General features: G+C 39.0%; 2 protein-coding genes across 3 annotated transcripts; both read left to right on the top strand.

Annotated features, from left to right (window-relative positions):
• The first annotated feature begins 6,633 nt into the window (after positions 1-6,633).
• On the top strand, positions 6,634-12,477 carry TM4SF1 (transmembrane 4 L six family member 1). 2 transcript variants are annotated; one of them, XM_040566888.1, is made up of 5 exons: positions 6,634-7,458; positions 9,299-9,388; positions 9,478-9,626; positions 10,793-10,973; positions 12,298-12,477. In XM_040566888.1, exons 1-5 carry the CDS (start codon positions 7,282-7,284, stop codon positions 12,343-12,345), a joined length of 645 nt encoding a protein of 214 aa, XP_040422822.1. In that variant the 5' UTR covers positions 6,634-7,281; the 3' UTR covers positions 12,346-12,477. The 2 variants fall into 2 exon arrangements, with proteins under 2 accessions (XP_040422822.1, XP_040422823.1); XM_040566889.1 differs by having other exon boundaries at positions 6,638-7,458; positions 11,970-12,477.
• A 3,684-nt stretch (positions 12,478-16,161) lies between these two features.
• Positions 16,162-23,001, top strand: TM4SF18 (transmembrane 4 L six family member 18). The gene is made up of 5 exons (XM_040568083.1): positions 16,162-16,577; positions 18,417-18,506; positions 19,160-19,302; positions 21,205-21,385; positions 22,622-23,001. The coding sequence occupies exons 1-5, from the start codon at positions 16,401-16,403 to the stop codon at positions 22,634-22,636; spliced, it is 606 nt and encodes a 201-aa protein (XP_040424017.1). The 5' UTR covers positions 16,162-16,400; the 3' UTR covers positions 22,637-23,001.
• Positions 23,002-23,636: the final 635 nt, after the last annotated feature.

The raw sequence follows: 23,636 nt of genomic DNA on the forward strand, positions 1-23,636 counted from the left end.
TCATTGTCCATTAAACATACGCTGGATTAATCAGCAACCCACTTCCAAAGTCTGTATGTGAAAAACTGTGTGATGACTTTATAATTGTAATGGTTCTAAAGACATATTTTAATTTTCCTTCAGCCTTTTGTATGATACTGAGTAGCTCTCAGTTGGGACAGTAGTAAGCCCTATGACTTCACCTGGGTGGAGTGTAATTGATTAAAACCTTGGGAGTTAGTGGAAAGTCTTTTTATGGATGTCCTTCATTGGATGTCTGTTTTATGTGCATTGCTAAACATGGTTGGGGATGGCATCACAAAATCAGCATACTTCAAGCCTGAAAATAGTCTGTTCTTCATGTGCTATGCAGAGATATGTATACTAATCTAAACCCAGTTTTTCTTGGAGAACAGAAGGCTCCAGGGAGACCTCATTGCAGCCTTCCAGTACTTGAAGGGAGCATATAAACAGAAGGGGGAACACCTGTTTACATGTGTTGATAGTGATAAGACAAGGTGGAATGGTTTTAAACTAAGACGGGAGATTTAGGTTAGATATTAGGAGGAAGTTTTTCATTCAGAGGGTGGTGAGGCACTGGAACAGGTTGCCCAGAGAGGTTGTGGATGCCCCATTCCTGGAGGCATTCAAGGTCAGGCTGGATGCGGCTCTGGGCAGCCTGCTCTAGTGGTTGGCAACCCTGCCCAGAGCAGGGGGGTTGAAACTAGATGATCCTTAAGGTCCTTTTCAACCCAGGCCATTCTATGATTCTAATCTGTACAGCTATTATATACATGCAGTACGGAACAGTGTATAATTACAATACAGTGATGATAATGCTTCATGGTTGTGTACCTTTTGAAAAACAGCACAAATTTAGGGATAGAATAGGAAGAAAGACAGCAAGCCTGTATAAATACCACAGTGCAAGGGAAACAAACTTCTGTTGGTCATGTCGCATAGCCAAGGTTTCACCCCCAGGCTGTGACAGAAATAGGAATATAACTTGTTTGTCTTATATCCTAATTTTATCATAATAACATGGTTGCAAGTAGTAATGAATGATGGATACATTATGGTTTTTATATGCCAACAGCAAACATTTTTTTGAAGTGGTTTATTTGATTGCGAAGTGAGGTTGAAATAACATCACAAGTCTTGGGTTAATAATAGTTATTGTTAAGTAAGGATTGTGAGCTCTTCTCTAGACAGAGGAACTTCTATAGACTCATTTAGTGGTAGCTGCACTCTGTGAAGTTTCAATTCTCTGAGCTTGTTCATTAAGTGTCAAAGCTACTTCTGTTGCATCATTGCTGACTGTTTCTTAGGTCAGCATTATTACTAACAAATCTCTATGTGTCAATGTGGTAGTTCTAGGTGTTGTTGCATTAAGTGTAAGCATTTGTTTCAAGCTGACTTCTACAGTTCAGAGCAGCTTTCTGTCTCAAACTGATGGCAGAGACAGCAAGCAAGAATGTGCATATATTACAGCTGTGTGAGGATTGCTTTTATTTTCAGTGACCTGTTTCATGGCAGCAGGTGGTTGCATCCTTCTCAGAAGTAGCTCATTAGTTCATCCAAGTTGATGTTGTGTAATTAATAAAGGTAATCTGGCAACTTTCTTCAGGCTGTGGCCAGGAGACCACAGGCACAAAGGACTTAAGGGGAGCAGTTTCCTATTGTGACTGTCTAGGTGGAGTTTGCTGATTGACATGCACCTCTGAGGTGGCATGCCTGAGGACAATTGCAGCTACAGAATAGTGCTTTTGCAGATAATGGCTGGAAAGCATGAGCAATGAATCATTTGGACATTGAGAAATAGATGGTAGCGTAGATGGGTGTTTCTCCATTTAATTAAAGGGAAGCTGCGGGTGTTCCTAGGGTCACTGTGAGCTCTGTCTGAACAGCTGGCCAAGAGGCTTCACTTGGAGCTTAGCTAACAGGTGACTGCATATTCACTATACATTCCTAGCAGTTGTCTGAGCTAGTATTTGTCCCTGTGAGCAATAAGCTACAAAACAGTAAGGGGGGAATGAATAGAATAGCTTCCAAGGAAATACAAGCGTAAATTCTTAACCTGCATTGGTACACATGCATTGTGTTGCCCAGTCTTTCCAAATGCATCTGTGCGGTCCATGTTATTGTATCCCAGGCCATGTCTCATCCACTGGTGTCATGCAATTTCTGCACCCTGCCCATACCTACACAAGAGGTACTGCACTCCCTGATGGTGGGTGGGACCAGAAGTTGGGCAAGAAAAATTATAATGAGAAGCTCTCTGGTAGAAGTTGTAGAATAGGGTGTCCAAATGGCAATGATATTTGCAAAGCCAGTTGATTCACATCTGAGTGATTTTTAAAATGTAAGAGATTTTTATTTGCTTCACAACTTTTTTTTTAAAATTTTTTTTAATTTAAATTTTTATTTTTTTTAATTTTTTAAATTTTTTTAATTTGCATGGTTTTCAAGGTAATTGGAAGTGATTTGTCATATGTCTGTTTCAGACGTGTCTCTTGACCTCTATTGTGTCTTTTAGAAAATCCAGTGTAGGGGTGGCTAGAAGGCTATCTAGGTATGTAAGACAGACAATTTGCAGTGTCTGAAGAAACTGTTGTGAAGAAGCAAATCACATTTTTCCGTAAAGAGTGTAATCTTTTTTTCCCATTGTTCTGGAACCTTTAATTTAATCTAGGAGATTGCTTATATTTGCTCAGAAAACACGGATGGCAGAAGCAACTATTACCTGTGTTTTAACCTTTGTCTAGCTATAAGGAACAAGAACCTCTTTGGGAGGGATGGCGCTAACATTATTTAAATAAATAGATAGATAGATAGATAGATAAATAAATAAAAGAGCAACATTCAGTTTAGGGAAGATTAGCAGAATTAACACTGAGTAACTGGGCCATAAAAATCTCCTTTCCATGAAGGGAATAGCAGCCAGACTGTATCCTGACCACATGCCAGAGAGCTAGGGAAAGAAGTTTGAGACATCCTGAGAGCACAGAAGCCCTACAGCATACACATGCAACAAGTTCCAGCATGGTAGCATGTGGTAGCACGCCTCGCGTCCAGTCAGGGAAACTGAGCCCAGACTGTGTGCCCTGTTCTTGATGGCATACTCGCTCTGACATGATGTTTATTTATTTGTTAGATTTCCCCTTCCCAATCCACACACACACACACACTTGATTTCCCTTCTAGTAGGGTATATGAGTGTTTCCAGTATTACGGTGGGTATAAAAATAAATTAGTGAAGCCCAGAGATCTTTTTTGTAAAGTACTTTTCTTTACTGTCACAACTCTGTTTCTTCTGTTGGTTATGATGGATCACCCTGGGAATCTGGTTTAAGGCAAAGGTGTGAGATGTAATTGCAGTTGACATAATTTTCTTTCGTAGGAGAAATGTGGTACTTCATGGTTTTCTTTTACTTTTTCTTTTTCTTATTCTTGAAATTCTAATTCTGTGGCATTTTTTAAAATGTTTTTTAACTTTCTCTGCAAGTATTTTTTGTTGTGGTAGCTTTGACAATCATCAATACACTGCTTCTCTTTGCATTAGCTAAACTTAGGACTTGTCTGAATATATAGCAAGGATTTCCAACACATAACTGAGCTGGAGAAAGTAATTTTTTACTCCTGTCATCCTGGTTGAGTAACAGCTACAGAAAGATGGCGGATGGTCAGGTTTTCAAAGCTGGAATGTAAAAAGAAGTATTCTAATAGTTATGAGATATCCCACTTTTTGGCATTAAGAAAACTAGTCACTTTCTAACATCTTTATTTTGTGAAAGATGCATGCTTCTGTCCTCGTCTTGCAATAGAAAAGCCAGAGCAACAATGACTATTGAGGTTAATTTTTTTTGTTTTGGTTTTATATAGGAGCTGCTGGATCCTTTGATCCCAGCTGGGATTAGGCTTCTTTTTAGATATCACAGAAACTGGACAAGGCACCTGTGATGCTACTTTTAGCTACTTCTCTGTATCCTGCCCTGTGTAGCACTGGTTTGCTGACAGGCTTTATCCTGCAGAAGTGATGATTCAGGGATACAATCTAAGTGCTGTAACTTTTTATAAACCAGTCCCATTCTCCCAGGAGAGGTTATGGACATCTTTCACAATAGTCCTACCTACTGGACGTAGGATGTGCTAGGATAGTGATAGGATGTGCTATCAGGATTGCATTGCTGTCAAACAGAACGGGATTTGGAAGCCGGAGGGTGCTTTACTGCCCTCTTTGACTGTCCTGGTTCTTCTCAGACATAGCTGACAATGAGACCTATAGTCTAAAGCTAGGTTTTAGCCTAGAACTAAACTTTTATTGTCTTTAATAATATTGGGGGATCAATTTCCTTTTCATATGTGTTCTTCGTCCAGGGCGGACATTCGAGCTACAGAAATATTCTTGTGAGAGAGAAATAGTGGAGCTTCCCACGGGCTGTTGGGAAGCATCTGTGAGTGTGTAAGCAATTATCTTACCTCTGTAAGTTCAAACACTATGGTTCTTGAACAAAAGACTCAAAATCCAATCCTGAGTTTGTTTAAACTAGTGTAAACTCTGCTCATAGTGCTGGAGCAAGTCATGAGCTGCAGATAAGGCCCTGCTGTTCCTCAGGTTGATGAGAAGCTTGTGTTTGGCTCCTGCTCATGCACAAGTCAGTTTTATCTGGACACGCCCATGATAAATGCTAAAAATCCACTGTTGCTCACTTTGCAAGCAGTAGCAATAGGATTTATGGAGCAAACAGGCATGAGAAGTGAACAACCTCAAGATTTTATAACCTATACAATTACACAGGACAGATACTTGAACTGCTACTATTTTTTTAATAATTATTTTTTAGTAACTGCAATGACTCACATGCTTGATAGTATACAGAATAAGGGAATATTTCTGTGTACCACATCCACTAACAAAATTAACACAGGAAACACTTAGCTGTCCATCTAATCAAATACTTGACTTGATTGTTCCTGCAAAGAAAGAGTAGGGTTATTTGTTTTTGACTAGCCTTTAAATGGTTTTACAGAATAGTATTTAAACTCAAGAACTCTTCATTTCATTGGGGCTTTTCAGGGGGGTTAAATAAAATTAATCTTATTTACATTGTCTGGAAAAAAAAAATCAATCAAAAAAATCAATTTTAAATATACGAATTCTTAATTATGTGAAATTTTATGTCAAATCAAGTGTGCTCGGTAGGGGAGGTTGTCATGTTTTATTTGGGGGTGTGTGTTTTTTTTTTAGCATAACACAATGAAGGGAGTTTTCAGTTGAGAAGTCATCTCCTTCTGCAGAGGAAACATGCAGGATGATGTTTGTGCTCATTTTAGTCATCAAAGCTGAAGTGCACAATAATGGTAAGCCTATGTTTCTACAATAAGAGGATATTTTTCATAATGAAGGAAGTCTCCAAGGTCAACAGCTACAATACCCGGAGAGGTTACATCACAGAACCACATCTGTGCAAGACTTCTCTCTCTTTTTTTTTTTTCGCTTCCTTTCTTTCTCTTTAAGCTTCAGTGTTGATCACAATACTTGCCAGAATAGTATGGATTTAAATTGGACTTTATTTACAGTGTGATTTAGGTATTAAAAAATATATATATGTATCAAAAAATAAAAGAAAGATAACTCAAATGAGTATTCTCCTCCCTGAGTAGCTGAAAGCCTCTTAATATCCTGTACATTCCCAAATTCAGTTTGTCTAGACTGTTTTTTTGAAATGTGATTTATATTGTATTATGGTGATCTCAGCAGCAACATCTCCTGAATCTAGTCTGGACCTCTTAGATATCATAGAATCATAGAATCATTAAGGTTGGAAAAGACCTCCAAGATCATCTGGCCCAACTATCCCCCTACCACCATCCAACCTTTCCTTAAACAACAGCTCTCTCAGTCTGCCTTCATAGGAGAGGTGCTCCAGCCCTCTGGCTGCACTTCTGATGCAGCCAAACATACAGTTGGCTTTCTGGGTTGCAAGCACACATTGCTGACTCGTTCATTTTTTTGTCCACTAACTTTCCCAAGTGCTTCTCCTCAGAGCTGCTGCTCTCAATCCACTCATTTCCCAGCCTGTATTCATGTTTGGGATGGTCCCAACTCAGGTGCAGGACCTTGTGCTTGGCTTTGTTGAGCTTCATGAGATTTGCAGGGGCATATCTCTCAAGCCTGTCCAGGTCCCTCTGGTCGGCATCCCTTCCATCCAGCGTGTGAACAGCACCACACAGCTTGATGTCATCAGTAGACTTGCTGAAGTTCTTGCTGAAATATCTTCTATCATGTGATAGTACCAGGCCTGGCAACACACACCTCTGTGTTGAGCTGTATATATGTGAACAAGGAAACTTTTGGCTATTTTGGCAACATTTGCATGAGGGCAAAGAGAGTTGGATATATCTTATTTTTTCCAGATCACTTTGTATCTTGATTTACTATGCAAATTAATGTTACCAGTACATGTACCACAGTTTGGAACACTTGATGTAATATATTGCCCTCTGTTTGGGGCTTTTCTTTTTTGTGTGTGTTTCTGTACTTGAATTTTCATTGCAAGAACTGCATTTTATGATCTGCTTTTTGATGCATTTTTTTCAGCAATGTTCCTTGATTTGGCTTTAGGAAATCATTGTTAATCTAAATTCAGCTTGTCTTATAATGGCAAGAACAGGTACACACCCGCCTGCCCATTTTGTTTGTTTTTTCAACAGACAAGCAGAACTGATGAGGTCCACTCTTATTCCATTAATAGAATAGCAAGGAAAGAGGCTGCTTTACATACTTGTCATTGACGTAGACTTTATTCTATTTGTACCCAAGACTCTGACTCAGTATTGTTGAAGTCAGCCAAATCTTTCCATGGCTTCAGGTTGTTCTGAAATAGTCTATAAACCTAAAAGCCAAAGCTGCTTCTCACAAAGAAAACAAAACCTTTTTCTTTCAATTTCTAAAAGAACTTATGTTGTGGTGGAGCCTGTTGTTCATGTCTAATCATGTTCAATGGTGATCATTCCATGCATCATATATTAAAGTGAAGTTACCTAGCATTCAGTATTTCCTTGATTGCATTTGGTTTGTCAACAATTATTTCATTTAAAATGGGTGGTGACATTCTACCATCCTTGTTTCCTCACTTGGCAATTGGGAATGATAGGTATGAAGACATTGTAAACGTCATCCAGGTAGCTAGAAAACCCTGAGTATTTAAGTAGGTGAGACTAAAGACTGATCTTCTTTTAGCTGTGGACAAATATGAGATAGGCTGGACTAAAGAAAGAAGGACTTGAAAAGCTGAGGACATGTGTTTTGGAAGGTGTACTAGGTGTATTGGTTTTAAGTTGCTCATCCTTGCCTTGCTCAGCATTGTGGCCAATATTTTACTTTATTTTCCCAATGGTGAAACAAGATTTGCTTCAGAGCATCATCTCAGCAAATATGTAGAGTGCCTTCATGGCATTCTAGGTGGAGGCCTTTTGGTAAGTAATAAGCTACTGCTTTCTTTGAAGTTTATTTTAAAGCTACTTGGTATTACTGTTTCTTTACCAGTTACGTTAACTTATTCATTGAATATATTGTCAGCAGGAGTCTCTAGAATTGTATCAAAAAAAAAAAAAGATATTTTTCACCATGGGTATTATTAGTTACTTTGGTTATCATATCTGCAACATTATGTCACTTCAGAGCTGAGAATTAGGGTATAGGTTGCAGAACCCAAATGCAAAAATGGAACCAGGCCTTTCAGCAGGACATGGTTTATGTAAAAGGCTAAATCTTACATTTTTATGCTATTAGTGAATTATTCTCCTTTTTAATGTCCGTAGATAACTAGTATTTATTTGAAATTCCTTAATGTATGCTATCTGAGACGTGGAAAGACAGCTGTTACAGCTCTGTTTAGCTCTTTTTTCAGAGGAATCAAATAACAGTTGCCAAAGTTTTGAATTAGAGTAATAGCCAAAGATGAAGAACTGAGTGTGTTCACTATAAGAGGTTGTTAATCTGAAGCAATTATCTTTTAAATTTTCAATTTTGTGGACCACAGTTTAGCATATTTATGTTCCCTGACTCTAGGCTTCCTTTTTCATTCACTTTTAGCCTTCCTCTTAGAACTGCAAATCTCAAGCTGTCAGCAAATTACAGGGTGAAAAGCATTGCATAAGGCCCTCTGTCTTGTGAGATGTTCTTACAGCAGTGTTACAGCCCCATTAGAACCTAGACTGAGATTTGCAAAGCCAGCTTTACAGGCAGGCTAATCCAAATGAAACAAATGGAACTGCTCCTGAAACACATTCTTGTACAACCTCTTCTGGACCTGTAGCACTGGGGCTCAAAAAAGGTTTGAGTAAGGGCTGACTAGTATGTGACTCTGCTCAACTGTATAGTAAATCTGTGCTGTTCAGTGGTAACACTTTGCTCATTTATGTTTTTTTCCAAGCTAATCCTGGGTGTGGCGTCTTCGTATAAGTGCAAACTAGTATTAAGTCCTATTAGTGCTGGTGGGGAGTATACTCTATTTAATCAGCTCTCTGTTTGTTCCTCCTTCTTGATTTTATGCCAAAAGCTCTGGAGTATGGACAATTTAATTTTCTTACAGATAGTGTCCCCTCCATTGCTTTGCATTTCTGTCACTGGAAACTCTGTGGATGTGAAAACCTAGAAGAAGCTAGACGTCTGTAATGAGATGTTTGCATGAATTGGGTAGAATATTCACAGACTTTCTACTAGAGTCAGACTTGTTTTGTCACACAGACAGTGATAGCTACTCTTCAGTAATGAATATGGTGGTGGTTTTCTTAAAATAGGAAAACAATTTTCAGAGACTTGCCTTTTAGTCCTCCTTTGACAGAAAGTGAATGCATTTTTTTGTTGGTGGTGGTGCCTTTTGTTTTTTGTTTTGTGTGTGTGTGTGTTTTGTTTTGTTTTCCCAAAGCATTTTATTTGCAGGATACAGCCTTTGGGGGGGGGGAGGAGTAGGAACAACAACAACAACAAAAAAAACCTTTTAAAGTTGAAGCATCTCAAATTGCAGTAATACCACAATACCACAGCATGGCCTTTATCAACAGGCTTTTTAGGCACTTAAGTGCTATGTATACACCACGTAGAAATAGAAATATACCTATGCTGTTGCTGGTGGTACTGCTGTCAGTAGTGAAAAGCCTACTGTATGGGAAGTAAAACTGAATAATCTATACAGGCTCCCCCAACACCGATAAGTTTTGTAAATGAATGCAATATGAAGAGTGTGTTTTATCTGCCTTGTCTGCATAACAAAACAGAACAAAGAATGGTGTGGTTTGTTTTCCCCATACCCAGGTACTCATTCCAGCTGCAGTATTCATTGGGCTTCACAATGATGACTGCTGTGGGTGCTTTGGCCATGAGAACTGTGGGAAAAGCTGTGCGGTAAGTGATACTTTATGTCCCAGTCCCTGACAGTCCTCAGGAGAATTTCATGGCTGTGCTGAAAACTCATATCTGTGTTTGCTGTGCAGATGCTCTCCTCAGTTCTGGCAGCCTTTGTTGGGATCCTTGGTTCTGGATACTGTATAATCATTTCAGCACTGGGCTTGTCTCACGGACCATATTGTTATACTCATGTAGAAAGAAACTGGATCTATCCTTTCACTGAATCTTCTGGAGGGTAAGTTGTCTTCATGTGTGTTCATGAGTATGTTACTTCTTTCTGCCTGTACAATGGGCTTTATTCCATAACCTTCCAGCACTATTCAGTAGCCACATACCCAGATCCATTCATAAGTTTATGCTCCTCACTCACTAAGAATTAAACAGATGGTATCAGAATTACCCCCACTTCTGCAGTTTAAAACTAAAGGAATTTAAATCCCCAGCTTTACAAAAAGTGATCTGAATATGCTAATCAATTGCAACATGAAATATCAGATTTTGAAACAATTACAAAAGGGTGTTCTTGATACATGCTGGTAAGGATGCTTGGAAGTAGTTCAGTAATGCTGTTAATAAATTACTATATTATCTGTAGTAACCTATGGAGGAGATAGTTATCTGTTATGTCTCTCTCTCTAAATACATATAGGTAAATATATCTATATATCACATACTGTTCATGTCCCTGAACATCTCAAACATAAAGTATACAGTTTTAGGACTTGAGGGGACTTTGAACCACATCAAGATCCTTTGCAGCAGAGATTTTGAATTTTACATTTCAGTTGCGTCTCTCCCAGGAAGGGACATTCTTCCTCCCCTGCCCAACCCCCAGCTATGACTTAATGTAGAAGAACTGGGTTAACTCTTTGCTGAAGGCTTATCAGTGCTTATGTTCTGATGACACGGAAGAGGAGTAACTGCTGGAATCTACTGCAGTACCCCTCTGAATTTATTCTGTGTGTGGCTTGTCCAGACTGGGCATGTGAGGGCCCACAGACAGCAGCACAAGAAAGGAAGTGGCCTATTTGCTTCAACTGAGTAACTGCTGTCATCAGAGTAAAGGCCAAATCCTGGAAAGTTCTGTGTTTGTTTTGAGAAATAATTTTGCTCTTTCAATTGTCTTGAGCTTGTCTCTTGCTTTGATCAATAATAGAAGGTTCTGCCTTTCTAACTTAGATTTTTTTGAAGAAACTGAACCACACATATTTTGTGAAGTCTTATAGCTGAACATGTTCTTAAACAGAGCAGGATTTGAGTGGAGCAAACCACTACATTTTCTATTCCTACTTAGAGTGATAATCCTTGATGCAATTACAAGCCAGATATAATTTGGTTCTAGTGTGTGGTAAGCATCCCACTCTGACATAATTTTATTATACCTGCATTTGATGTGTACAGGTACCTGTTTGAGTATAACAAGTGGTCTAAATGTCAAGAACCTCAAAACATCGTTCAGTGGAATGTCACTCTCTTTTCCATTCTTCTTGTCCTGGGAGGAATAGAGTTCATCCTGTGCTTCATACAGATAATCAATGGCATTCTTGGAGGAGTATGTAGGCTGTGCTGCAGTCATGAGGAGGTAAGCCATTTTTTCAGCTAGTTATTACCATGCTTCCCAGAAAGCTAATATGAAACACTGTTGTTACTGATGCTACTGTAGAAGCTTAGCAGCTATTTTTCAGGCATTCTTAAGTAACAGCTAAGTATAAAACTTTTATTATTATTATTATTTTTATGGCCTTATTGCATTCTGCTTTTTCATATAGTATTTGATCACATGCTTTTAGCTGTTTGCTCAGCTGTCTGCAGTGAATTTAGCTCACACATGAACTGGGAGGCCTTTTCTCCCACTGTGGCACATGCAGTCATCAGCACAATGTAGGTGTTATAATCGAAATACGTTATCTCCTGCTGGTGGTAGCCTTTGCCATAGCATAAAGTATTGTTGCATAGTGTGGTGCGGTATTGTGGTAGGCTGCTTGGTCAAAATGCATAACTTTAGCCTCATATTTTGCTTACAGTAGCTGGTGGACTACTAAACCTACGGGTGCCATATGTGTAAAAAAAAAAAAAATCTGCAGCAGAAACCTTGCTTAGTAAAAGCAGAATAAGAGAGAGAATTAAATTGCACATAGGTAACAAACTGGCAGAGAGATCTGAAGGAATTTTTGAGGGTTTGTTTTTGTTTGGTGTTGCTTTTCATGAGTGAGGAAGAGGAATTTCCTCCAAATTTCTTTAGTCTTGTTATACTCTTTGAGCCTGTTTTTAAAATTAGTACCACAGAGTTATTGTTAGAATTGCAATGCCTTAAAGTATGAAATTGGTATGATTTATTTCACACACACATTATGGCTAAGAATGTTTCGCATTTTGAATTGATATAGTTGAATACTGTGGCACTTTGAAAGCTGTTGCTGTCTCCTACCTCCTGTCTTCTATGCTGTAACTGATGTACAGAAGAGCTGTGCTATGGCTGTCTAAATGTGGTCAGGTTAATTTTACCTCCTACAATTAGATATAATATTAGCATTAACATTCTTCCCCTTAATATGTGTTTCTTTTTGTTTCCCCACAGACGTTTGCTTGCTAGAAAACCTGAAAATGGGTTGATGTCAGTGCATATGCATCACATATTGAGTATTCTGTTCTGTTTTTTATATCATTTGCATATTAAAATGCACATTGCTTGTTTTCAAACTATGCTGTCACCATCAATTTAAGTGACTTGGGGTCAGCCTTTGTTGTTGGAGTCATATGCAGTTTTTCTATTGACCTACCTGCATCTAAATACAAAATATATCCTGAACAGCTTTGGTTCATTTCATAGTAGTACAGGCAACCGCCTGACCTTGGGTCAATAAATATGCTTTTTTTTTTTTTCCTTTTTTTTTCTGACACAACAGCTCTGTACTTCATGCTACTTTCCCAATAAAGTTGCACTGTTATTCTGATGTTGGAAAAAAACAAACTGAATCTAGTCTGGCCTGGAAATGAATGAATACTCAGCTGGAACAAAAATAAAGCAACAGTAAAATGTGAGTGACCGAGGACTGGAACATGTACTTCTTATTTTTTTAAAGCAAGAACTGTCAAAGAATTGAGATATAATAAAATGGAGATTTTTCCAAGCTTCTCCTGTATTTCACAAATAAAGATTTGTATTAAAAATACCCAGCAGGTGTCAATGCTTCTTTCCCTGCCCATGCTGAAACTGCTTTCCCAGTCTTAAAGGAAAAGACAGTGGTGGCATAAGAGTATAGATATAAAACTGCCAGGTTATAACCTACTTCTTCCATTCATCAGACCCTGTCAGAGTGAGAACTGCTTCACTCTGTTTTAGATTATTTAGCTAAGCCAGGCAATTGTGCATCAACAAGGGTGTGGAAATTTAGTGAGATGCCTGTAACAATTGAAACTCTTCACCTTATGTGGAGAAGTAGTCCTAGGTCTGGGCTAGCAGCACTTTCAAGATGGCCATTCCAAGCACTGGAGGGAAGTTCCTCCACAGTTGGACCACTGCTCTCTGGCCCTCATGCTTTTTTCTCCCAAGGAGTGCTCACCTCCTTGGAGTCTTGAGACAGAAGAAAATGTGGGTCTGAATTCCTGTTTCTTAGCCTTGGTCAGCAGGCCCCCAGGCAAGGCAGCATTCCGATAGTATACTGCAAATTCAGGGCAGCAGTGACAGATTAATCTGAAATAATAGACCACCCGTAAGCAGCCTGGAGGCAGTATTTTCAAAGATTCTATGCAAGACCTTCTGAAGTTTAGCTTGCAGCATATTGCAGTGAATGTTTTACCATAAGGCAAAGTAAACCTGAATGATATGCTGCCAACAGCACTGCTGGCAGGGTCATTGTGCTTCTGGCAATAGCATTTTTCAAAGGATAAAATGTGACATGCCATTTGTTTCAACAAAATTAGGCTGGTTATCATTAGTGCTCAAATTTGGAATCTAGCAGTTAATGTCTTCTTTGAAAACAGTCAAGTTAATTTCTGTTTGCAGGAAAAAGAATTTCCCACAGGTGTCAGTGCATACTTAGTACTACTTTTAACTAAGAGGGCAGCCTTTAAAGCAACCCCAAACTCGAGCAGTTTCTCAGGTTAGAATGAAGTCCTCCCATCCAAGTCTGCCCTGTACAAATATGTCTCTGAAAAAAAAGAAATCAACTGTGAAAATCTGAAGTTGCATACATGGTTCCACTGCAGCAAAAGAACTCCCAGATGGGCAGAATTTGTATTTAGAAACTCAGGATAAGTACTTCTTGTGACACCTTTTTTCATACATACAGTACATAGAATTAGTTGAGGGCACTCTTTAGTACAGCTTCTGCTTGTTGTACTTATCCCTGTCTTGCCCTACTATGGGAATGAGGAGAACACATGCACTCATGCACACACAAACAATTCCTTGTTGCTGTGAGCTATGATGTCTTTGTATGTGAAAAAGCACTGTGAAAGAGGATCAGCATGGGGTGTGGAGTGAGGGGGAGAAGGAAGAGGAAAAAAAGGTCTTGATGGAATAAGGTATAATTCCCAAAAAATTTCAAAGATTTTTGCCTTTACGCTTTCACGATTGTTATTTGTCTTTCTGATTTGTGTAACTAATTAGAGAGCTGAAACAAGGTTAGGAATTCTAATGGGCAGAATTATTAGGCTAGAGTTTAGAATTAAAACTATAGCTCAGATCCATGTAACATGAAAGCACAGCGTTACTACACACCCCTTATGCTGTTACTTTAAAAAAAAAAAAAGCCAGTTGGATTCCTTCAAGACCTAATGGATAAGACAGAGTCTGGGGAGTTTTATCAGCTAGATTGGGGAGAAGCAGTTGTTTTGCGTTAGGTTCATTTCAGTTAGCAGAGAAGTCATTCGTCCAAAGTAAACAAGGGTTTTCGGCAATGGGCTCAGCATCAACTCATGGATATTGACAGCAAGAGGAATACAGTTCTTGCAACACTTAGTAAGATATTTGAGAAACTAATTACCAGGCTTGCTTAATACTTGGTATAAAATTGTGGTGTCCCGTTCTAGTGGTATAGTTTGCCAGCAACAAAATATACCATGGCTTGTCATTTTTGTTATTTGCAGAGCTCAGTTTAAATACAGGATAAGTCATGCCATTTGTTGGTATACTGCAAAATGAATACTGTCTCAGGTGTCATTTTCTATGTTTCTTCTCATTAGAACATATTTCTATAGGAAGCAGTAGCAAATTTATTTATAAACTAACCTGCTCAGTAGTAATTTTGGCCTTCGCTCTTAGAAAAAAAGATTTTGGCCTATTCAATGATCTATGAGATTTGTAATATAAATCAATCCCGGGATGTGATGTGCCTGCTGTTAATTCAACTATTTTCTCTGATCTGTAAGGAGAAGTGTTGATGCCATGCATGTGTGTCTGCCAGGTGAGGTTTATCACTGGTTTCAGTTATAGGGAGGCCTGAAAATATGCCCACAGTGATCAAGGAGTAAAACAGAAAATATGGGAAGATCCTCAGAATAAAGTCTGAGGACTTCAAAGTGAAACCTCTTAGAAAAAGAATGGGGAGAGGAAAATGAGGAAAGGGAGAGATACAGCGGATAATGAATAGAAAAAAAACCGGTTTGTTTGCATGAGTAACACCATGCCCATTTCCTTGGGTGACCTTATTCAAAGCAGTAGGAAGGAATTAGTTACAACATGCAACCCAAACAGCTTTTAAGAGATCATGAGAGAAGCCTAACACATGTAGGGCATAAAACAGCTCATGGGGAAACAGAAGGAAAATATGACATCATTGCTTCTAAAATCAGCCTTTTCAGTTTTGATAGAGCCCCAACAATTTTGTTCTCTGACCTTGACATTCCTATTGAGTAAACCCTAAGTTTGACCTTGAATTACTTTTCTGATGACTTACCAGGGCAAGCAAAGAAGGTCTGGGTCACGCTTCAAGCATTCAAACAAGTCTGGCTCCGTTGTACTGAAAAGGATGCTTAGCTGCTTAGAGCTATCAGAATGATGACACATGAAAATGGGGAAAGTGCCTGGGATTTGCTTTTCACAGTGCAAAGTCACAAGCGCATTTCAAAAAGCAGCCAGACCTTTTGTCACGTACAAGAAATCACATGTACTTAGGTCAGATCTGTAGCCATATGTACTCAAGTATAAGCACAGAATAAAAGAAGTAGAGAAGCGCAATTTATCTCACAAAAAAAAAGTTTAGCTGCATCACATTGCTGAAAAGAATAATTAATAACATGTGAATATAACTCTGCCTGGCAATTTCTAGCCAGTCTTTTTTGAGCTTCTGTGCTCCCTGCAACATCATCAAGAATCAGGTTGGTGTTTCTGAGAGGATGCCTCATATCAACAGCCAGTGAGTGCTGGGTTCCACTGAAGTGCTTCAGTGAAGTTGAAAAGAGTTGAAGGACCTGTTTCCTTCTTCTAGACTGTGTTGCTACAATTTTCCAATAGCGATAGCTATTGTCCTTAGGACGATATCTTCCAAGCTTTATTATTTGGTATCTCTATGTAGTTTGAGACAATGTGTAGCCTTTCTGTGCGGAGGCTTGACATATTCATCAAACAGCCCCCTTCTCCATTTAAGGTAGGAAAAAATGTGCTGTAGTACAGCTGAGCAATCTGCCTCATGTCACAGAATAGCTGCACAGTAATCCATGTTCTCAGGAGTGTATTTCTAAGCAGTCACTAGGAAATGAGATCTTTGATGTTCCTTCCTGAGTCTAACTTCTAGACATGGTTCATTAGGAAGATCACTAAGGCGGATCTTTGAGAAAGGAAACTGGTACTTAAAGACATATGCTCAAAAAGTTTAGACAGCAATATTTGTCTATTGTTCTGCTAACAGTTAAACATTTCTCTAGCACTGGAGTTATACCCATCACCAGGTCCTTGTGAACATGAAATGACTGAGTCAAACTAAGGAGGTCCAGAACGCTTTTCATAATCAAAAACTTGTAACATTTTGTTAGCTTACAAGAGCAAAACTTTTAACATTCTTGAAAAATGGCTTTAGAGGCATGTGGAAGTTGTTTGAGTTGTCTGCTGATACCTCTTGCACTTTGGAGTATTGTTGTTAATGTCCTATTATATTTCCCTAATGGAAATGCTTCATATGCCGCCAGTTTCCAGCTTCCCAACTATGTGTGGTATTTCGAAGGGATCTGTTTCTCAGGTGTGATGGTAAGTGTTGATTTTATGGCTTTTTTTAATTAATTGCAATTCAACTGCAAATAATCTTGGGTTACTGGGCAGTCTTTAAAGACTTTAAAAATTTGTGTCTTTAAAGGGAAAATGGATTTCATTGTCAAAATACTGCAGGCAGAAAAAATTGCTCAAACTGAAGAAATTATGACTATATTGAATGACATGCTACCTATGCTATTTAATTTCATATATGTGATTTTGCAAGGCTGTTTTTTTTTCCTGCTTGCTTTTTGTTTATATGTAATTTACACTTAAAATTATTGAGTCAGGCACTATTTTGATATAATCCTCTACGGACTTTGAATTAAAGCTCTTTTAGCAAGACAAAGCAAAAAAAAAATCTAAAAAAAGCCTGTCATGACTGTTCAGATGTTTTTAAGAGCTGTATACAGTCCAGTATTTAGAAGACTGATTACAGCTCACAGTACATCAAGTTTCACTGTTGTTAGGCTAAATACAGAAGATAGTCTCATTGTGCCTGGTGTATTTGGATTTTCTCCATTATATTTGTAATGTGCTCATCTTCAGTAATAAATTAACATAGAGTTGCCTACTGCTCATGCTGTTCGCTACGTTCATAAAGAACTGTAGCCTCAGGAACAGAAAGTAGTAATGTGATAAAAGTTTGTTCACACAATCAGTATTTTAAAGAGCTAATGTGCATGAATAAGGTGGTTTTATGAAGCTGCTGAACTGGGAGAGCTATTTAAACATGAGGTATTCATTTGAAAGTATGTATTCTTCCTAAAGCAGAAGAAAAAAGTAATCCTTTTCACTATAGGGGGAAAAAAAAAAAAACTATCAGGGAAAGAATTTGAATGCAAATGGATAGTTGAAAATTTAGCAAATAGTTAACTGCAAAAGCTACATTCATATTTTGAAATATTTTTAGCCTCGGGATCATTACCAATTTATTAATGGTATATATATTTTCCTGTTACAAACAGGGCAGCAGCATGTGAGAAGACAGTGTTGTGCTTTAATCAGCATGTTTTGCTAGAGCTCATCCCAATGATAAAAACTCCAATGTCAGCAAAGCTTCTGGTGGCTCATGGCATTTTATGTAGTTCCAAACAATGGGTTACTTAAAACACTGCTGTGGTTGATACCATTACATTTCTGAGTTAACTCTTAGCTCTTTCTTCTTGTGCTTTTCTCCTAACTTCCAGCCCTCACAAGTGACAAATCCGGGGCCATCTCCTCTGTTTTCCCAAACTGTTTCAGAAACGCTTCCTTTTCATATTTATCCATTCAAACCAGTGCCTTTCTGAGTAGCAACTTGTGGTTCTGGAGTCCAAATCTTATTTATGGTTTTTCTAGTATCAGGTTTAAATAATCAGGTTTAAATATTCTGAGAAAAACAGTATGCATACTTTACAAAGAAAGAAAAGGAAATTCCAGCTGAATCAAACTCAGGCTTGTACTACTGACTTCTAGCATAGCTGTGTTGGTAAGGGAAGTGATATCCTGATCCACCTGTCAGGAAGAAGCTGTTGAACTGATGTGGCTAGATCAATGAGATATCCTTCCTTTCATTGTTATCAAATCTTTCATTTGTGAGCCTGTTTTTTTGTTTGTTTGTTTGTTTCAGTTTCACTAGTATCACTGTGTCCATGCTAGTAACACTTCACTGGGATGGGAGACACTGTATTCTTAAATCTAGTGAACACAGACCAGGTCTGTGGTGCTTTCCTAGTGCAGATTTAAAATCTCAGCAGCGCATAACAGATATAGTTCTCATCTTGATGAGGGGAGAGAGAATTTGGCTCAATATATCTGCAGTCATTTCACTCACTGTATGATGTGCCCTTACAGATCCTTCTCTTGGCAGTAATTCTCATAACTCTGGAGTGTAGTGTGTTCCATCAGTGCTGCCAGAGTGAGAGCTGTAATAAAACCTACAGGGTGAGTCTATCTTTTATTTTTTGTGTATCTATTCAACATTCGTTCTTGGTATCTTCCTGTTCCTGTGTTTCTAGTACATCCTTCTTAGCTCTCTTCTGCTCTGGTTCCATTTTCTTTCACAGTGAAGGATTCTAAGTCAGGTTGAGAGGTCACAGAATGTGCAGCTGATCCCACTGATGCATATGCAGGATGGAAGAAAAACAAAAATCCTTGTAAAATAAAATAAAAACATAAAACGCAGTAGAATTTTAATTGAATGTTCCTTCTAAATAGTTTCATCCCCTTGCTCGTATTATTTGGAAGTTATTTTTTCTAGTAACAAGTCAATATACACTGTCTGGGATGCAAATATGTTTAATGCAGGCATGTATTCCTCTAGCATTCCAAGATACAATTTTGCAAAAACACAAGTTTAAAAAAGATCTCCAAACAAAATTTAACTGAGAGTTGTAAAACTGTCATAAATTCTGCCTTAAGCTTTCTTCTGCATATGTATGTTTACTGTTCATTATTTGGTATTTTTCTCTCTGAATTTTGAAGAGTGGAGCGATCGCATGTGAAATTCAACCTCAAGTAAGTAGCTGGTCAGGGAGAATGAATGCATGTTCTGTGGAGACTGCCCGTATAGTAATGTTTTCCTCTCTTTAATTTAGAGTTTTATTTCAATTGTGTTAGCCCTGCTTGGAGTTGCTTTCTCTGGATACAGTTGCATCATTTTTACCTTGGGGTTGATCCAAGGCCCATTCTGCAATTCATCAAATGGATGGGACTACATCTTCAAAAATACTGTTGGAGGGTAAGAAACAACAGCGTTAACTCCTGGAAGAAACTGTTCATCAAAAAAAATAGTCAGACAAATTCTCTCAGAACCTTACATAAAATGGCACAATCTCTTGAACACAAGACCTGTATTGTAAGAGTGAAGTTTTTCAAAGAAAGGTATTTGCTTCCTTATAACAAAAGCTTAAATGTAAGAATCTTTGTACTGATCAAACCTGGAGGTCCATCTAGCCAAGCATTCTTTATCTGGTGATGGTCACAACCATGTGTAGTAAAGAATGTAAGATTAGATTCATTGTATATGGATACTTCCTCAATATTGTCTCGAATTCCTCAAGTTCCTGGTTCAAAGACTATAGACTGAATTTTTATGTTTAATAACTTAGTAGGTTTCTCTTTAACTCCAATAGACTCAAAAGTCTGCAGTTTGATCATTGCAAAGTTTTGCAGAGAGCTGCTATGTCTCAAAAAAAAACACCTGAGGAAGGCAGACAAAGTGTTGTCGGTGTCCCAGACTCCTAGAAGCATGAAAGGTTTTATTCAAATGTGTACTCTGGGGATGCTTCCACAAGATTTTACATTCTCCCTTTAAAAGATTAAGGTTGTATAGGACTTGAATTTTTCAAGTCATATTTGCCAGGCTCTTCCAGTTGCATATGAATGCACTGAGGATTAAATTTATCAGAGGCTTTCAACTACAAATGGTTGGGAAAAAAAACAGCATCACTGAGCAAGTGATTCTAACAAAGCTTCTTGCAATTAAACCCCAGGCTATTGCATGTCTCACAGGTAAAAGGGCCCAGCTAGCACATGTAAATCATGCACATACAGGATCCTCAAGGATACAAAGTGTGGCTCTAAAACAACTGGAAGTTGCATGTGGTGACACGAGGTTGCATGCACTGATCAAAATGATGTAATTTGGGTGTTCAGCTGGACTTAACTTAGAGCTAAAATTAAAATAAAAGGAAAGTCATAGAATCATGGAATCATAGAAACACAAGGTTGGAAAGGACCTACAAGATCACCTAGTCCAACCGTCTTCCTATCACCAATACTACCCACTAAGCTATTATAGAATTATAGAATCACAGAATATCCTGAGTTGGAAGGGACCCATAAGGATCGAGTCCAACTCCTGGCACCACACAGGTCTACCCAAAATTTTAGACCATGTGACTAAGTGCACAGTCCAAATGCTTCTTGAACTCCAACAGGCTTGGTGCAGTGACTACTTCCCCTGGGAGCCTCTCAGTGAAGAACCTCTTCCTGATGTCTAGCCTAAACCTCCCCTGCCTCAGCTTGACACCATTCCCACGGGTCCTATCACTGGTGATTAAGAATAGATCGGCACCTTCCCCTCCACTCCCTCTCATGAGGAAGCTGTAGACCACGATGAGGTCTCCCCTCAGCCTCCTCTTTTCCAGGCTGAACAGGCCAAGTGACCTCAGCCACTCCTTGTAAGTCTTCCCCTCTAGTCCCTTCACCATCTTCGTCGCCCTCCGCTGGACACTCTCCAACAGTTTAATGTCCTTTTTGTACTGTGGTGCCCAGAACTGCACACAGTACTCAAGGTGAGTACTACACCAGTGCAGAGTAGAGCGGGACAATCACTTCCTTTGACCGACATCTGCCATTGGAAAAACAAAAATGCAGTGTCTTTCTAAGCACTTGGGTGTCTAACAGAGAAATTAATGAAACAGGTGTATGTGAGGTACATAAGACTCTATTCAGCTGTGTTTGGCAAACCTAACCAGGATTTACACTGGTGTAATGAAAGACCAGAGTCTGGCTCCTAAAGCTTAAGCATATAAAGTCCAGTATGGGTTTTCTATATAGTAAAGATAAAATAATGTGTATTTAAATATAGTTGCATACACCATATTTAATTTGCTTCACATTGCTGTTTCTCTAACAGGTACCTCACAAATTACTCTGCTTGGTCTCAGTGCACTGAACCTGCTAATGCAGTGGAATGGAACATCATTTTACTCTCTATTCTGATAGCTCTTAGTGGACTGCAGTTGATCATCTGTTTTCTCAAAGTGGCTGCTGAGTTGAAACGGACACTCTGTGGGACCTATTCTGTTTTTGTTCAGGTAACAAAAGACGTGAGGTTGTCTTCTTTCTTCAGCATCTACAAGGTCAGTTTAGCTTCAGCAATTTCTCTCAATAGAGGACCTGCTCTTCTGGTTAATGCATTCTCTGTTCCACTGCATATATATGAGCAGACAATATGTACTGACAGTAAATCTGCTGCATCCTTGTGGTATACAGAGATGACTGTCTGCTCACTCTAACCTTTGAGGCTGGGATTAAAAATAAAACTGAGAATTTTACTCCCATGTCAGCAGAGGCTTCTGAGCATCTTTCTTCTAGCATTCAGTGTAAAGTCATTCTTATAAATGTGTGGACTTCACAGCAAGGAGAAGAAGATGCAAGAGGCAGTAAGTAGCATTTACTACAGTCCAGGCATCAGTTTTTACTGTGTTTTCACTGGGTTATTGAAATGATAACTGAGAGGGCTCTGCTTTGGCACAAGAATTAGTTCAAATTCCAGGGTTCAAGTGACTGACGCACACCAGTTTTAAGTGATGTGTTCTACTGGCATTCACTTTCCCTGACTTTGGAGGTAAGGTGAAATGAGACATGCTTACTTCTCCCTGTCCATCTGCACTCGAATGAAAGAGCCTTCAGGATTTTTATGTAGCTAACAGTATCAGTGTTGACAGAACATTCAAGAAAGATTTCTAGGTCAAGGAAAGCAACAACGCCCTAAAAGCATGTATGTGCACCCACATGCACACATATATACGTACACCTGCACACACACACACACACACCCCTGACACCACACACAGTAGGGGTATCTTTAACATGTAAGCTTTCTTGCAAATGCTTTGGGAAGCAGTGTGGGGAGGCCAGGACAGGTAGGATGGCAGTGCCTACACAGTGCAAGCATCCCTGAACGGTGCTGAGCAGCATGTTCAGGGAAGCTGTGAGTGCCATGGAGGACCTTCGGCAAGCAGACAAGGAAGCGTTGCTTGTAGGACTTGACTATAACAGCAGCCTATAATGAGGTCAAGGCCTGAGGCAGTTTCTCTCAAAAACATGTTTCTTGCCAGAGGAAGACAGCTCATTAACCTGAGAACCAACCTAGCTTTCAGTGAAGTCAAAAGGAAAGTCTTCCCGTGGGAGCAGAGCAGGGTCACCTCTTGTGCCCTGAGTGCATGTTAAAGTTAGGCTGGATGTGGATATTTAAGAGTCAAACAACTTCTATATTGAGTTGAAAAAAGCAAGCCTTCCACTTCATTCCTTTTTATGTTTGTTTTCAGGCTGGGATTCTCTGAAAATGGCAAGGAAATCATTGCTTCTCCCCCACACGCACCAAAAAAAAAAAAGAGAGAAATGGCTTCCCCAGCATTTAAGATGGCAGATTTGGTTGCTGCAAAGACAAGCGAAATCTTTGTCTTCAATCTTTCTTTCTAGAATGTCTGTATTGTGGAAGAAGGTATTTGAACTGTTTGATGGCTAAATGCTGGACGTCTGCAATTTCCTAAAGAAAAGCTGTTTTCTAACCTGTCCAGTTGTCCATGGCCATGACTTTTTACCTTCCAGCTTGTTCTGACAACAGGGAGGTTTGAATACCATGGAACTACTTTTGTCCTAAGCCTGCCTTTTTTTTTTTTTTTTTAAATAAACTGCTGTAAAACTACTTTTATCGTCTCCTGTCTTTGTTTAGAACATGTGAGTATTTGTTGTTATGATAGGGCCTGATTTAAAGTCCACTGTGTCAGGAGGAATTCTACCTTGAGAATTAGTTTATTGGATGAAGCCATGGTTTCTAAATGGTTAAGTTTAGTTACAGACAGACCATAATGGTCATGAAAGGCAGTAGCCTATCCTACTCTGTCCTAGAAGCTTATTAACTGCACAAATCAACCACTGAAAAATTTTAGCAAGTCTTGCTGAGGTAAGGCTTTTAGAAAGACATCCAGGCCTGATTTAAAGATTAGATACACCACTCTGAAGTCATATATGCTAATTAGTATGGCTTAATAGGTGCACTGGGCCTCTTCTTTTCTACCTGGAGGGAGACTTCTTTTTTTTTGGGGGGGGGGGGAGGGGGAGGGAGTCAAGCATTATGGGAGTTGAGGGAATATAGGAAGGTACCCTGCATTGGGAGTGCCCAGTGCTAGTTTGAATACCCTGACTTTGCTGCAAGAGAAGGCTAACATTGTTGCCAATAATAATCAGAGGAAAAAGAATCATCTTTTTAAAATTGGCAGCCAAAGAAGTATTGTTTCATTCCTCATGGAAATTCAGGGATTCACAATAAAGTGAACATAT

The sequence above is a fragment of the Cygnus olor genome, chromosome 9 (assembly GCF_009769625.2).
Source record: "Cygnus olor isolate bCygOlo1 chromosome 9, bCygOlo1.pri.v2, whole genome shotgun sequence".
NCBI lineage: Eukaryota > Metazoa > Chordata > Aves > Anseriformes > Anatidae > Cygnus > Cygnus olor.

Bases quoted from the DNA above. Each gene is read 5' to 3' on its own strand.
- TM4SF1 (XM_040566888.1), top strand. From the start codon at position 7,282: ATGTGTTTTGGAAGGTGTACTAGGTGTATTGGTTTTAAGTTGCTCATC. The intron at 7,459-9,298 runs GTAAGTAATAAG...CCCCATACCCAG, and splicing joins TTCTAGGTGGAGGCCTTTTG to GTACTCATTCCAGCTGCAGT. The intron at 9,389-9,477 runs GTAAGTGATACT...TTTGCTGTGCAG, and splicing joins ACTGTGGGAAAAGCTGTGCG to ATGCTCTCCTCAGTTCTGGC.
- TM4SF18 (XM_040568083.1), top strand. From the start codon at position 16,401: ATGGCTTTAGAGGCATGTGGAAGTTGTTTGAGTTGTCTGCTGATACCT. The intron at 16,578-18,416 runs GTAAGTGTTGAT...GTGCCCTTACAG, and splicing joins TCTGTTTCTCAGGTGTGATG to ATCCTTCTCTTGGCAGTAAT. The intron at 19,303-21,204 runs GTAAGAAACAAC...TTTCTCTAACAG, and splicing joins TTCAAAAATACTGTTGGAGG to GTACCTCACAAATTACTCTG.